The sequence below is a fragment of the Cherax quadricarinatus genome, chromosome 4 (genome assembly GCF_038502225.1).
Source record: "Cherax quadricarinatus isolate ZL_2023a chromosome 4, ASM3850222v1, whole genome shotgun sequence".
In the NCBI taxonomy this organism is placed as follows: Eukaryota; Metazoa; Arthropoda; class Malacostraca; order Decapoda; family Parastacidae; genus Cherax; species Cherax quadricarinatus.
In genome coordinates, this window is record NC_091295.1 from 71,433,821 (window position 1) to 71,450,570 (window position 16,750).

The following is a 16,750-nucleotide window of genomic DNA, read 5'->3' on the forward strand; positions in this document are numbered from 1 at the left end:
ATCGAACCCGGGACTTCCGTGTGTGAAGTGAGAGCTTTACCAACCAGGTCATGGGATAAGTAAATAAGTAAATAAGTAATTTAGCCACTTGGTGCACTATATTTTGTTTTATTATCACAAGACTTGTTTATGGTAGTTACAAAAACTACATTTCCGTCCTCTTGCATTTTTCTAAGATGTAATGTGATGAAAATTTTTTGCAGGCTTGGTGGGTGTCTGTGGGGTTGGTATGGGCGGGCTATGATGAATATATGACCTGTGGAAGTGGCAATGAACGATATGGCAGACAGTACCACCACTTCCCTGAACTTCCTTGTGATATTAGCAAGAACAGCTGGTGTGAAAGTGCTGGCACCCAGTACCCATGGTAAGTCTACCCCTCTCTGGGTAATTTTACTGTAATTGTCATTTCTTAGTGTACTAAATGTGATTTGTAACTCTCACAGACCATACATATATAACAACATTACACTAGAAATGTTCAGTTACTGAACTTATTTTGGAAATAACCTCAAATTCCAGGATAAGTGGTAAGTAGGATAAATTAAGTGCTACAAGACTGACAACTCAGTAGACAAGGTACAAAGTAGCTTTTCTAGACAAAAATAGATTGAACATGTTTGATAACTTATATCTTGAATACTTCTTCAGTACAGTTTGTCTAATATAATGCATACAAGAGGGTATAAGGCTTGCTAAGCCACAGTGCAAAACATTCAGAAGATATTTCTTCAGCTATAGCAGAATCACTGTTGTTGCTTCTTTTCCTGTTGCTCCTCTTCTGCATCTACTTTTGTATTTCTTTCTACTACCACTGCTGGTCTTGCTGCTGCTCTTCATCGTGCTTCTTTCTCCTGCTTGTACTGCTGCAGTATCTGTTGCTGTGGCTCTTCCTCCTCCTACTGCTGCCCCTCCTGTTGGCTCCTCCTCCTACTGCTGCCCCTCCTGTTGGCTCCTCCTCCTCCTCCTACTGCTGCCCCTCCTGTTGGCTCCTCCTCCTCCTTTGCTTCTTATCAGGAAAATTGATTTTATGTAAATATTGATTATAATTAGTACAGTGGAACCCTGAGTTTCAAACTTAATCCGTTCCAGGAGCTAGTTCTAAAGTTGAGACATTCGAAAGTTAAAGCAATATTTCCCGTAAGAAATAATGTAAATACAATTAATCCGTTTCAGAAACCCAAAAATATTCACAAAAAAATACATGTTATGGAGATTGCATTATAGTTTTACACACACAACAAACATACATAATACAATTAGTAATTGATAAATAAAAATTTAAGTAAACATGTAAAATAACATTTTTACTTGCCTTTATTGAAGATTGTTGATGGCATCTGGAAGATAGTGAGGAGGAGTGAGGGAGCACTTAGTGTTTGGAAGGGGAATCCCCTTCCATAAAGACTTCAGGTAACAAGTCCTTATCTGGGGTTACTTCCCTTCTTTGTCTTTTAATTCCACTAGGACCAGCTTGAGTCACTGGACCCCTGTCTTATCTACCAACCTGTCGGTATTGTATACCATTTGATAAGGACCCCTGTCACACAAAATAACTGTCCACAGTCCTCTGTTTCTAATGCCTCTTTAAGATTTCTCTAAAATGGGACATGGTTCTGTCACTGAACCTGTTGCAGAGATAGCTTATTTCAGCTTGCTCAGGGTGGTACTTCTCCACAAACGTTTGCACATCATTCCGCTTGGCACAAATCTCCTTAATCTGTGAAGAAGGCAACTCATCCACTCCCTCTTCCTCCTCCTCTGAAGCAAGTTCCTGAATTGTGGGCTGGTACTGTTCCAGATGAAGCTCTTTCAGCTCTTCAGTGGTTAGCTCTTCCCTGTGGTCGTTCACCAACTCTTCCACAGCCTTGCCACTCGCCTCCAACCCTATGGAGTTGCCCAGTGCCACAATATCTTCCACAACAGGCAGAGGGTTGGCAGGGTCAGGGTCAGCCTCAAACCCTTCAAAATCCCTCTGGATGACACATTGTGGCCACAGTTGTCTCCAAGCAGAGTTCAAAGTCCTGGAAGTCACTCCCTCCTAAGTCTTACCCATAAGGCTTATACAGGTGTAGATATTGAAGTGATTCGTCCAGAACTCTCTTAGGGTCAACTTAGTGTCTGTGGTCACTTCAAAGCACTTTTCAAACACTGCTTTTGTGTAGAGTTTTTTGAAGTTAGAAATGACCTGCTGGTCCATGGGCTGGAGGAGAGGAGTGATGTTAGGAGGCAAGAACTTCACTGTGATGAAACTGTAGTCCCTAGACAGTAGGTCTACCAAGTTTGGAGCATGTGCAGGAGGATTGTCCAGTAACAGGAGGCACTGGAGTGGCAAATTATTGTCTAGATATGTATTTTCTCACACTGGGGCAAAACACTTCATGGATCCACTCTTTGAAAATTTGCCTTGTGACCCATGCTTTATTATTTGCTTTCCACAAGACATAACTTGTTCTTTATGACATTGTTTTTCTTAAACACACTGGGATTTTCTGAGTGATACACTAGTAAAGGCTTCACTTTAAAATCCCCACTAGCATTACCACAAAACAAGATAGTTAGCCTGTCTTTCATAGGCTTGTGTCCTGGGAGTGCCTTTTTCTCCTGAGTAATGTAGGTCCTCTTTGGCATTTTCTTCCAAAAGAGGCCTGTTTCATCACAGCTGAACACTTGTTGGAGTTTGAATTTTTCAATGTCTACGTACCCCTTAAAATCATTCACAAAGTTTCAGCCGCCCGTTTGTCTGAACTAGCTGCCTCACCATGCCTTACAACACTGTGTATGCCACTACGCTTCTTAAATCTGTCATACCAGCCTCTGCTGGCCTTAAATTCACTATCAGCACTGGTTACAGGAGTTTTCTTTACAAGATTGGCATGCAACTGCCTTGCCTTTTCACAAACGATTGTCTCAGAAAACTATCTCCCTCCATAGCTTTAGCTTTGATCCACACCAGCAATGACAACTCAACCTGATCAACTGTCTGTGGTCTATTTTTGGCTTGCAACATTAGCTTTCTTGAATTCTTTTCTCCTCACCAAGATAAAAAGTGATTGTTGACTTGTTTTTCCCATACATTCTGGCAAGCTCCACAAGTCGCACACCACTCGTATTTTTCTATTTCCTTCTTCACGTCTATGGTGTTTCTCACTTTCTTTACCACAGAGGTACCACTAGCAAGTTTCTTTGGGCCCATGGTAGCTTATTTCACAGTCGCACAAGCACCAAACACAATGAATTAATAGAGAAATGTTTGAATGAGCTTGCAGGTTAGTGCTCACTCAAGCATCAATAAAGCCAGACTGGCTCACAACGCCTGCATGGGGACATGGACAATGGGCAGGCGGACAGGCCTGGTACCCAGCGGTTTGAAACACAGGGCGCGTTCAATACTTGGGACAAAATTGGTTCGAAAAAAGTGGTCAAAACTCGAAGCATTCGATAGTTGATACGTTCGAAACTCGGGGTTTCACTTTACTTCAGATAGCTGTAATATACTGTAATTTGCTTTAAAATTCTCCTGTTTAATATAAAAACATTTTGAAAAATTTAACTTCAGGCTGTAGAGCAGTTTGTGTATTTTTGTTTCCCCTTTACTGCCTCTTCTAATTACTTATTCTTTTATCAGGGGTGCTGTCCGCCGTTTTGTTTACGAAAATCAAGGTCTGATGAAGCGTATGTATGGTAATCAACGCCACTACAACGTGCTGAGGGCTGAAGTACTCAATGAGTTGTATGAGGATATGTTTGATGAAATGCCCAAGCGACACCACCAGTATCAACACTCTACACCACCTAACACTAGATCAGCTAGATACCAAAATCCTTCAAATTCAAATAGCTTCAACTTGGAGAGCTCCAATTCGGCTAAAAAACGAAATCAGCTTGATGCTCGAGCAATGAAAGTGACCATGGAGCCTGATTATGTTGGTTTACAACAAGCCCCCACTACTGATAGGTCAAAATCCCAATCTAAAGCTTCTAAAACACGAACAAAAGGGACACCTGTTAGAACAAACACCAGGCTGAAGGAGTCGACTAGAACCCCCACTGTCACAGGAGAGAGCACCAAAACTACTTCTAAGGGGACTACAAGTTACCCTCCAACTACAATTACAGAGGATGTACTAACCACATCACGTAAGTCCTTTTTAAATAACGATTGTCTTGAATACTAGTTGCTGATTTGGTAATTTCATATATATTTATATTGTCTTTGAAAATGATAATTTTAACACTTGTTAAGTAGGTTACTTGTAACTAGATACAGGATTCAAACTTAGTTATGACAAAACAGTACAAATTTGAAGATAATATACTGTACATGTAATATGAGGAAAGACATTGGATTTGTATGTAGGGAATCTAGTGGTGTTGTGTGTGGCCCGGTGGCTAAAGCTCCCGCTTCACACATGGAGGGCCCGGGTTCGATTCCCGGCGGGTGGAAACATTTCGACACGTTTCCTTACACCTGTTGTCCTGTTCACCTAGCAGCAAATAGGTACCTGGGTGTTAGTCGACTAGTGTGGGTCGCATCCTGGGGGACAAGATTGAGGACCCCAATGGAAATAAATTAGACAGTCCTCGATAACGCACCGACTTTCTTTGGTTATCCTGGGTGGCTAACCCTCTGGGGTTAAAAATCCGAATGAAATCTAATCTTATCTTCTTTGAAATATGTGTTAGGACATGGGAATGATTATTGAAACTTTAACAGAATTTTATTGATTTTGATAGATAAGAATCGACACCTTTCAGAACACGGTAGTACTTATTAACATACTGATAACACTTTGAAGGAAATACGTAAGTTGTAATTTACTGATTAAGGCTTTCAAGGAAATGGGCTGTAATATACTGATTAAGACTTTGAAGGAAATAAGTTGCATTAGAAATTAGTCTTAGTAATTATTCTTCACTTATCAAAATAAACTAATTTTTTATTATAAATATTTAAATGCTGTTAAAGGCACCTACAAAAGGCCTGAACTAATACCAAAGAATTTTTTTTCAAGTTTTGATTAGCTTCTAGACTTTACATGATGTAATCTAAAACGTGCATTGATCGCTTACTTGTCAGTCGTTATCATGAATAATGTGAAAGTTAAGACAATAAGGGAAAAAAATATTAGTAGTAAAAATGTGGAAAAAAGTTAAAACAAATATTACAATATGGTATCCTAAATAGTGAAGGCTTATTGAAAGACAGTAGGTAAAGATAACTTAAAATATACTAGGAATACAGTGGACCCTCGCCTAACAAACGCATTGAATAACGTTAAATCCGCCTAGCGATACATTTTAATGCAAAAATTTTGCCTCGGCTAGCGCTAAAAAACTCGCCCAACGCGATTCGTTCCATTTGAGACGCGTCCACGTGTGGCCTGAGCGCGCCTCACTTGTCCTGTGGGTGCCAGTGTTTACAAGCCAGCCACCGCGGTCGCATCCAAACATACAATCGGAACATTTCATATTATCACAGCGTTTTTAGTGATTGCACCTGCAAAATAAGTCACCATGGGCCCCAAAAAAGCTTCTAGTGCCAACCCTGTGTTAAAAAGGGTGAGAATTAGTATGGAAATTAAGAAAGATTTTGAAGGGTTTGGGGCTAACCCTGAGATGCCTATGCCAGTTGTGGAATCCATTGTGCCTACTTCAAAGATTAAGGAAATGTGTGCAAAGTGGGTTGAACTGCAAATCTTTATGGATGAAAATTGCCCTAACACAGCTATTGCAAGCCATGCTGGTGACTATTACAATGACAATGTTGTGGCCCATTTTAGGCAAATCTTAAAGGAACGGAAGATACAGACCTCTATAGACAGATTTGTTGTGCGACAGAGGTCCAGTGACTCTCAAGCTGGTCCTAGTGGCATTAAAAGAAGAAGGGAAGTAACCCCAGAAAAGGACTTGATACCTCAAGTCCTAATGGAAGGGGATTCCCCTTCTAAACATAAACACCATCCACACTTTCCCCTCCTCCCATCCTATCAGTCATCACCAGATCTTCAATAAAGGTAAGTGTCATGTAATTGTACATGTCGTCTTCAGTTCGTGTGTATTAAAATTAATATTTCATATGGTAAAATTTCTTTTTTTCATACTTTGGGGTGTCAGGAATGGATTAATTTGATTTCCATTACAGTGGTCCCTCGATAATCGTAGTTCTCGAGAATCGTAAATTTCGGAAATCATAGGGATATTTTCGTATAAACATGGGCTCGCTAATCGTAGATTGACTCGCAAATAGTAGTTCGTCTGGGACAGGTACACACAGTGGAAATATAAACACATGTGCAGTATAATGTGATCCTTTATTGACTACGTTTCGCCCACACAGTGGGCTTTTTCAAGTCACAAACAGATCTACCTGGGGTGGAAGGGACGCGAGTATTTATAGTCAGGTTCAGAATGCTGAGATCAGGTGGAGAATGCTGCATCTGATGATGTACCGAGTGGGGTTATAGAGTCTAAAATCTTGCGTAGCTTGGAAAGGAGATTGGATAAGTTTGTGAGCAGACCTTCTACAGTGTTCTTCCATTCCTGTGTTCTTATGTGGGATAGCGATGAACTTTCTTGGCAAGTGGTTCAGCAATGTTATAGAAGCCACTATTCTGGTTGAAGTTGTCGGATATAGAAATAAGTGATGATTCCAGGATTCTTCGGTATTGAGTGTTGTCTTCTGTGGCGATAAGTCTCGAGTTTCTGTAGTTTATCAAGTGGTTGTGTGAATTACGGTGTTGTACACAGGCATTCCTTGTGTCGTCAGACCTGTTTGCGTATTGGTGTTCTGAAATACGTGTTTGGAGGTCCCTTGATGTTTCGCCCACGTATAATTTGTTGCAGTCATTACAAGGGATTATGTATACCCCTGCAGAGGGTGGAAGCTTGTCCTGTCTATCACTGGTAATGTCCTTGATGGTCGTGGTTGTGGAGGTAGATACTTGGAATGAGGTATTGGAAAAGATGTTGGAAACGTGTTTGGCAATGGAGTTGGTGGGGAGGACTATGTATCTCTTCTCGGCAGTGTCTTCTCTGGGTGTGTTGAAGATGTTTAATGCTCGTCGTCTGCAGTCTCTGATGAAGTGACGAGGATAGTGGAGTTTAGAAAATACTTGCTTCTTCCTGCGTGCACTCAGAATCTGCAGCAATGAGTTTCTTGAAGAAGAATGCACGATAATTGAACAAGTATTTTCTAAACTCCACTATCCTCGTCACTTCATCAAAGACTGCAGACGACGGGCATTAAACATCTTCAACACACCCAGAGAAGACACTGCCGAGAAGAGATACATAGTCCTCCCCACCAACTCCATTGCCAAACACGTTTCCAACATCTTTTCCAATACCTCATTCCAAGTATCTACCTCCACAACCACGACTATGAAATTAGAGTTGCTAATGAATCAAAGACTAATCCAAAGGGGTTCTTTCAAGTGTATAGGACGAAGGTGAAGGAAAAAGTAGGACCTCTGAAAACTGGGAATGGACAGCTGACAGATAATGAACTGGAAATGTGTTCCTTATTTAATGACTATTTTTTGTCAGTTTTTACACAGGAAGATGTAAATGAGATTCCAGTAATTAACAATTATTTAGTTCCTGATGAATTTAAGTTAACTAATATTACTGTCACGAGGGACATGGTTATTAAACAGATAGACAAACTGAAACAAAATAAGTCCCCGGGACCCGATGAGTTGTTTTCAAGGGTACTTAAGGAATGCAAGATGGAGCTTAGTCAGCCATTAACGAGTGTATTCAATGCGTCCATCCTTACCAGTGTTGTGCCAGAGTTGTGGAAGATGGCTAATGTGGTTCCTATATTCAAATCAGGGGATAAGTCCACTCCTTCAAATTACCGTCCAATAAGCCTGACATCTATAGTGGGCAAGTTATTAGAATCAATTATAGCTGACATTATCAGAAGTCACCTTGAAGAGCATAACTTGATAAATGAATCTCAGCATGGATTCACGAGAGGTCGTTCCTGCCTGACAAACTTACTGACGTTCTTCAATAGAACATTTGAGGCAGTTGACAGTGATAAGGAATATGATATTGTTTATTTGGATTTTAGTAAAGCCTTCGACAGAGTACCTCACAAGAGACTCTTAAGAAAAGTGGCAGCTCATGGTATAGGAGGTAAAGTTCTAGCATGGATTGAGGCATGGCTTACCAATAGAAAGCAGAGAGTTACCATTAATGGAGTGAAATCTGAATGGGGATTAGTCACTAGTGGCATTCCACAAGGATCAGTTTTAGGCCCTCTCCTGTTCATAATTTACATTAATGACCTTGATGAAGGGATTACTAGTGACATGAGTAAGTTTGCTGATGATACAAAGATAGGCCGTATAATTCACTCTGAGGAGGATATCAATGAACTCCAGGACGATTTGAACAAATTAATGTCTTGGTCTGAAAAATGGCAGATGAAGTTTAATGTGGATAAGTGTAAGGTACTTGCCCTTGGTAATGAAAATAACCCTCGAAGCTATAATCTAGGTGAAGTAGAGCTTGGTCATACAGAATGTGAAAAAGACTTGGGAGTCATGGTAAGCAGAAATCTAAAGCCAAGACAGCAGTGCCTTAGTGTGTGCAACAAGGCCAACAGATTACTTGGATTTATCTCAAGAAGTATAAGTAACAGAAGTCCAAAAGTTATTTTACAGCTCTATACATCACTAGTGAGGCCTCATTTAGATTATGCTGCTTAGTTTTGGTCCCCTTATTACAGGATGGACATAGACTCATTAGAGAACATACAGAGAAGAATGACTAAAATGATTTACTGTGTAAGGAACCTCCCGTATGAAGATAGACTTAAAGCCTTAAATCTCCACTCTCTGGAGAGGCGATGGAAATAAATGGTATAAAATACCGACACAATGGAAATATAAACACAAATGCAGTATAATGTGATCCTTTATTGACAACGTTTCACCCACACAGTGGGCTTTTTCAAGTCACACACGGATCTACCTGGGGTTGGAAGGTACGAGAGTATTTATAGTCAGAATGTTGAGGTCAGGTGGTGAATGCTGCATCTGATGATCTACCGGGTGGGGTTATAGAGTCTTGGGTAGCTTGGCAGGGGTATTGGACAAGTTGTAGACCTTCTGCAGTGTTCTTATGTGGGAAACTCAAGACTTATAGCCACAGAAGACAACACTCAATACAGAAGAATCCTGGAATCATCGCTCATCTCTACAACCAACAATTTCAACCAGAACAATGGCTTCTATAACATAGCTGAACCACTCGCCAAGAAACTTCTTCATCGCTATCCCACATAAGAACATAGAACACTGCAGAAGGTCTACTCAAAACTTGTCCAATACCCCTGCCAAGCTACCCAAGACTCTATAACCCCACCCGGTAGATCATCAGATGCAGCATTCTCCACCTGACCTCAACATTCTTAACATGACTATAAATACTCTCGTACCTTCCAACCCCAGGTAGATCCGTGTGCGACTTGAAAAAGCCCACTGTGTGGGTGAAACGTTGTCAATAAAGGATCACATTATACTGCATTTGTGTTTATATTTCCAGATGATTGGTGGAATTTCGGTGTTGTACACAGGCGTTGTTCAAGTTATCGTTCCTACATGCGTAAATGTGTTCATTGAGGCGGGTGTCGAGGTTTCTGGCTGTTTCACCTACGTAAATCTTGTCACAGCCTCCACAGGGTATAGTGTAAACTCCTGCATTGACTGGTTCGTGGTGCTTGGATTTTGTCCTGGTTATATCCTTTATTGAAGTGCTAGAAGCGATGGCGACTCTGGTGTTAGCTTGTGAAAGTACTTTTGAGACGTTCAGTGCAACCTGACTGTTGGGAAGAATTATAACTTTGCTGGGAGTGGTGTTGATGCGTGGAGAATTTATGATCTGAAGAGCTCTTTTCTTGCAGTCTTTGATGAAAAAAGAAGGAAAATGTAACTCTGTGAATGTTTGGTGAATGTATGCACACTCCTCGTCAAGAAACTCAGGACTACAAATTCGGTATGCTCTTAGGAAAAACTCGATGATGATGCCTCTTTTGGTCTTGGTATCTTGACTGGAATAGAAGTGTGTGAGATCATTTTATTGGTGGGTTTCCGATAAACTTGAAATCTTAGGTTGTCTACTTTGTGAATGAGGACGTCGAGGAAAGGTAGCTTGTCATTGGACTCTTCTTCTAGAGTAAACTGGATCGCCGGTTCAACTGCGTTGAGCCTTGCCTGAAGATCCCGTACATCAAAACATTTTGGAGTTATTACGAGGACATCGTCCACGTAACGTAACCAAGTGACGCTTGAAGGGATGATGTTGGCGAAGTGTTCGGACTCTAGGTGTTCCATGTATAAGTTGGCTAGGACGGCACTTATGGGGGACCCCATTCCCATGCCGTAGGTTTGTTTGTAGAGCTTGTTATTGAAAGAAAAACAGTTGAAATTAACACAGAGTTCAATTAAGTCAACAAAATCTCCGGGAGGAAGAGGAAGATTAAGGTCCTGATTGACTTTACGTCGTAGAACCTCGATGGCTTTTTTGGTAGGTACTTTTGTGAAGAGGGAAGTCACATCCAAACTGCTTAGTTTCTTGTTACGGATGGAGAGGTTATGGATGCGGTTGAGAAGGTCACCTGAGTGTTTAAGATGAGCGGGGCTGATGGTCCCCAGAAGGCAGGAAAGATGTTTGGCAAGAACTCCGGCTAGTTTGTGTGGAGCACTGCCTATTCCTGACGTGATTGGTCTGAGAGGAATATTGTGTTTATGGGTCTTGGGTAAACCATACATGTGTGCTGGTTTAGGGTTGCTTGGTAACAAGTACAGAAGTTTCTTCCCTTCTCTAGTGCGTTTGAGTATTTGTCTGGTTTTGTATAGAAAATCTTTGGTGAGCGTCTCCCACTGAGGAGTGCTGATGGGTTCGTATGTAGATTGATCATTCAAAAGGTTCATCATTTTAGTGTTGTAGTCACTGGTGTTGAGGATGACGACTCCACCTCCTTTGTCGGCGGTGGTGACGATAATGTTGGGGTCGTTGGCGAGGTTCTTAAGGGCAGTGATGTATCGTCTAGGAAGATTAGAAGAAGAAGAAGGTTCACATAAAGCTGCAGTGAGAAGGCCCTGTATATAACCCTTCTGGAAGTTGCTGTCACTGTGTCTATGGTTCCTGGTAACTAGATTGAGTTGATAGTTAGGTTTGCGTATGTTGGTGGTAAATTTGAGTCCCAGACTTCAATAAAGGTAACTGTCATGTTGAATGTTTATTCTTTTGTGCATGTAAATCTATCTTTAAGGTAAAAAAAAATTGTTGTTGATACTTCTGGGTGTCAGGAACGGATTAATTGTATTTACATTATTTCTTATGGGGAAAATTGATTCGAAAATCGTAGATTTCGATAATAGTAGCACCTCCAGGAACGGATTAATTACGAAAAACGATGGACCACTGTATTTCTTATGGGGAAAATTAATTTGGCTAATGATAATTTCGCCTAACGTTGAGCTCTCAGGAACGGATTAATATCGTTAGGCGAGGGCCCACTGCAGTTATAGGTAGTAGGTTAGTAGACAGCAACCGCCCAGGGAGGTACTACCGTCCTGCCAAGTGAGTGTAAAACGAAAGCCTGTAATTGTTTTACATGATGGTAGGATTGTTGGTGTCCTTTTTTTCTGTCTCATAAACATGCAAGATTTCAGGTACGTCTTGCTACTTCTACTTACACTTAGGTCACACTACACATACATGTACAAGCATGTATATACACACCCCTCTGGGTTTTCTTCTATTTTCTTTCTAGTTCTTGTTTATTTCCTCTTACCTCCATGAGGAAGTGGAACAGAATTCTTCCTCCGTAAGCCATGCATTTTGTAAGAGGCGACTAAAATGCCAGGAGCAAGGGGCTAGTAACCCCTTCTCCCGTATAAATTACTGAATTTAAAAAGAGAAACTTCCGTTTTATTTTTTTTTTTGGGGGGGGGCCACCCTGCCTTGGTGGGATACGGCCGGTTTGTTGAAAAAAAAAAAGAACTAGGAATAGTATACTGTAACTAGAGAAGATTTTTAGAAAATTAATGAAACGTTCAGGGAAACTCTAAGTAGTTAACCCTTTGACTGTCGAAGGGCCAAATCCTGAAGTTGCTTCTGGTGTCGCAAAATATTCGAAAAAAAAAAAAATTATTTTTTCTTATGAAAATGTTAAGATTATTTTTCTGATTGTTTTAGTCCCCAAAAAAAAATTTTCCCATCAGTACTTACCGAGATATAGAGTCCTGAAGTTTGCTGAAATTGATGTGCTGGCGGCAACAGCGGCGACTGCCGCTCACCCGGTAAACTTTTATTTACTTGTATTCGATGGTTTCTTGTTTTTTTCACTATTTTATTTTTTCACATAACTTTTGTGGCCTGTGAGACCAAATTATTGTGCAATGTTCAAATATACACTCGTTGAATGTAACACAATTATAGCAAAAACACTCGTATCATTATAATGTTGCTAAAACTTGTTTACACAAACAAACAATGTAAATAAATGTTTATTACGATTGCTTTATAATATATATACATATGTACAATCACTGGACACTTTATTAGAAGTGCTGCAGCTTGTGAATTCTTTGAAACATGGGTATAAGCACAATGGTGTCTTACACTCCTCACACATAAAACGAGTGTCTCTGCGTTTTTGTTGGCGTTTTGTGGTATGTCCACAGACAAAACACCTCTTCTGAGCATTTTTCTTGGCAGTAGTAGCAGGCAGTGGTATGGGGTAGTGATCACCAGGCCTCAGACGAGAGGACATGTGTTGATAATTTCGTGGGCGCTGGTCTATTGCAGGTGTTGTTTCTGGTACTTGAATATTATTTGTCTGATGACTGACAAACAAAATTCACCATATTTGGGTTTGTTCTTGGTCTTCAACTTATACATATTATAAGCATTCAGCATGGAAATGTCAAGAAGATGGAAAAACAGTTTTATGTACCACTTATAACTCTTGCGAACACAGTCAGCAAACCCAATCTGCATGTCACATTTGTCCACTAAGCGCATATTGAGGTTGTAATCCATCACAGCTGCAGGTTTTACAATAGGTTCTTTGGTCTCTCTATTCTGCTTGCCAGTCTCTACCATTTCGTGTCGGTGAACTGATGTCAGCAGTGTGACATCACGCTTGTCATGCCACCGAAATGCCATGATATCATTGGCAGCAAACACCTGCACTTCACCTCACGACTGCCAGCCTTCAACCTAGGCATATGTTTACGACTTCACGCACTGTGCCACACACATCTGTCATGTTCACTGCAAGAAATCACTGAGTATAGGGCTTGTGTACCAGTTGTCAGTATATAAAATATGCCCCTTACCAAGATATGGCTCCATCATTGTTCTAACCACATCACCAGAGATACCCAGTAACTTCCTGGTATCTTCCATTGTTTTACCGCCAGTGTACACAATTATATCCAAAACCAGACCAGTTTTGCAATCACACAGAACAAATAACTTTATACCAAAGCGCTTTCCTCTTGCTTGATATATACTGCTTGAATGAGAGTCTTCCTTTGAACAAAATCAAAGACTCACAATAACAAGCTTCCTGAAGGGATAAAAATACATACAGCACTTTTGTTTCAGGTACATAAACACACGTCCTGATCTTATATAACCTGTCGCTTCTGTCAGGCCTGGTTTTGTCTGAAAAGTGTAACATACGCACAGTAACACAAATCTATTCACTGGTATAATGTCACTGAAAGCAGGGGTTGAAATCAGGCGGTCTGTCGCCCAGTATGTGCTGACACTATGCTTATACACATGTGGTATAAGCATTATTGTGGCAAAGAACAGATACATCTCTGCCACAGTTGTGTCCTTCCACTGTGTAGGCATGATCTTGGTGAAAGCATAGTGTTTGCCATGGTGTACTCATAGTATGTATTGCTTTCCCTGACAATAATGTCCATCAGGGTTCATCGAAGAACAACTGAAAGCATTCCAGTTCAGTGGGATTGTTCCCAAGTGTACATGATGGCCGTATTCCACTTTGTCCTTCATCAAAGTCATGGGGATTGGGAACAAACTCGACATCTTGATGCCAATCCCAGATGAGGTCAGCTGGTGCGTTCTGGATATTGTAATGTCGTTGTGGTTGTGCAGGTTGTGGTTGTGGTTGTGAGAGTGTGGGGTCGGCCAAGCAGGTTGTAGTTGTGCAGAGTCAGCAGCGCTGGGCACTAGCGTGGCCCGCTGCTGGTGTCACATGACTCATGGCACCGTCACTATCACCACCACCGCCTGCTGCCTCACTCACATCATTTATACCCATCGTAACAATATCGTCATCTTCACTATCAGGACGTGGTGTAGGGCCACGGGATGTGCTCCGAGATGTACTCCTTCCTCTTGGAAGAGCATATGGCACACTACCAGACCGCAAGCGACGTCGACATACCTGCCGCTTCACTGGGGAATATTCACCCTCACTGTCACAACTAGAAGTGCTTTCAATAACCTTGAAATCACTATCACTATCACTTGCACTGCTCACATCTGAGTCTTGTACACGGGCAAATAGTTTCCTCTTTCGTCCCTGGTACAGGTGAATATGAACGAAGCCGCCTAGCACCAGAGGTGGATGGTTGTGGGTCATCTGGGTTTTCATCACTAATTATGTTATCCTGGGTAATTTTCTCGGTCACACCGCTAAAACCAGGGAATTCACTTTCACTGACACTATCATCACTGTTTGAGCTATCACTTGGGAACAAAAGACCTCCAATCCGCCGAGGAGTGAGGAACTTCTTACCACGAGGCATGGTGAAAATGGACTACCAAGATGGCGTTCCCACAATGCACCGCTGAGTCCCAGATTTTTTTCACAGGGTGCACACCGACCACTGAGACCCATTCTCTCTGTAGGCCTACCAGCCCCTCGCCCTCGATTTGAAGCCGCTAGAATTTATGCGTATAGATACGCCAAACAGTATCTCCCATGCGATATATATCGACGCGACAGTCAAAGGGTTAAGATATTCATTGGAAGGAAGCAATTGAAAAAAAGATTCAGTAGTTGATGAATATAGGATTCTGATTGATTGTGTATGTTATTTGACCCCTTGACTGTCGCAACCCTAAATCCTGAGGTGTCTCCTGGTGTCGCAAAAATTTAAAAAAAAAAAAAAAAATTTAAGAGAATTTTTTCCCAATTGTAATGACACCAAAAGAACGAAATTTGATGGAAAACTGACGGAATTATGCTCTCGCGAAGTTAGCGACCTCGGCGATATTTACGAATCTGCGATTTTGTCCACTTTGAGCCCTGTTTTCGGCTAATTTCTTTGTTCCAGTCGACCAACCTCATAGCTATTTCTTTAGAACTCCATTTTTTCTATCGATTGAGTACAAGAAACTGCCCATTTTCCGATTTTAACTACCCAATAACATGGTCAGAAATTTGCAATTTGGCCAATTTCACGAAAATTTAAAAAATATGACGATTTCAAAATAGGGTCCAGAATGAACAATGCAGACATTCCTGGTTCTAAAATAACATTTTCTTTGTTCATCAGTCATGTCTCCAGGCCCCTCTGATATTACTCTTGCTTTCTATTTTGAATTTTTATTCAAACAAAAAAATAGAAGATTTACTGTTATGCAGACTACTGCAATATTGTAATAATTGTATAAATAACATCAAACCATTCATGACTGCATATTAGAATGGCTAGTTGGACATTTATTGGACAATGGCATCATTTGTTTACTTTTGAACATCAGCAAAAATCAAGCATCTCCCCTACTTTGAGCTCCATTTCCAGGTTTTTTCTATGGTAAAACCAATCAAAATCACCTCTATTTCTATAACATGTTTTCCATTCTGTCAAATGAGACCAAGAAAACAAGAATACAACCATAAATACTATACGAAAACAGACCACAAAGTCGGCATTTTAATTAAAAAAAAAAAACGAGTTTTTTTCCTCATTATGCACTGTGTGCTGCAGGATTTTTTTTATATGGTGCACAATGACCACACAGACCCATTCTCTCACATGTGGGCCTACCAGCTTTCTCCTGCTTGATTTGAAGCCGCTAGAATTTATGAATATACAGTATATACGTCAAACACGGTGGCTCGTAAGACGTATATATGTGACCGAAACCGTCAATGGGTTAAAGACATTTGCATTCTGGAGTATGCTGTATTTTGTACAGCTTAAAATGTCATTACAGTATATCAGAGAGGGTGCATCCATGGAGAAACATGATTAAAGTTCGACAGTTTCAACAGTGAATGGATAACTGTGATGCAGTAGTACATACTTTATACCCATAGACAGATAATCACATCCAATTGATTCTTTATGCATTCTTATCTTTAAGTATCTTGTCCTGTCTCACCACTACATAGATGTTTTTTGATGATAGAAATCTCAATTTTTGCAACTTTTTCCTATGCCTTAGCACTGGATCAATATTAGGTTATACCTCTTGGAAATCAGTACAGTATTTATGTATCTTTTAAAGCAAATATTCTTAACTTTTTTTGCACAGTTAGATTTATCTAGATAATCTTATACAATATATTTTCGATAAAATTAAAAAAAAATAGTAAAATAAGACCTCAGGATATTTTTTATTGTTTTGGCTCACCAGGAAACAAATAACATTGTGTGAAGAGATATTTTATTTATGTACAGTATGTAATGTTCCATGGATTTTCCTGAAACTTACCCCATGAATCCCAGGTTAAGAA

General features: G+C 40.5%; 1 protein-coding gene across 1 annotated transcript in view; it reads left to right on the plus strand.

Moving 5' to 3' along the window:
- Positions 1-203: 203 nt before the first annotated feature.
- spz4 (Spaetzle domain-containing protein 4) overlaps positions 204-16,750 on the plus strand; it is a gene marked incomplete at its 5' end in the record, with an annotated part of 46,961 nt that continues 30,414 nt past the window's right edge. Inside the window, 2 exon segments of the mRNA XM_070097640.1 lie at positions 204-367; positions 3,629-4,140. Coding sequence (XP_069953741.1) covers positions 252-367; positions 3,629-4,140 — 628 coding nt within the window.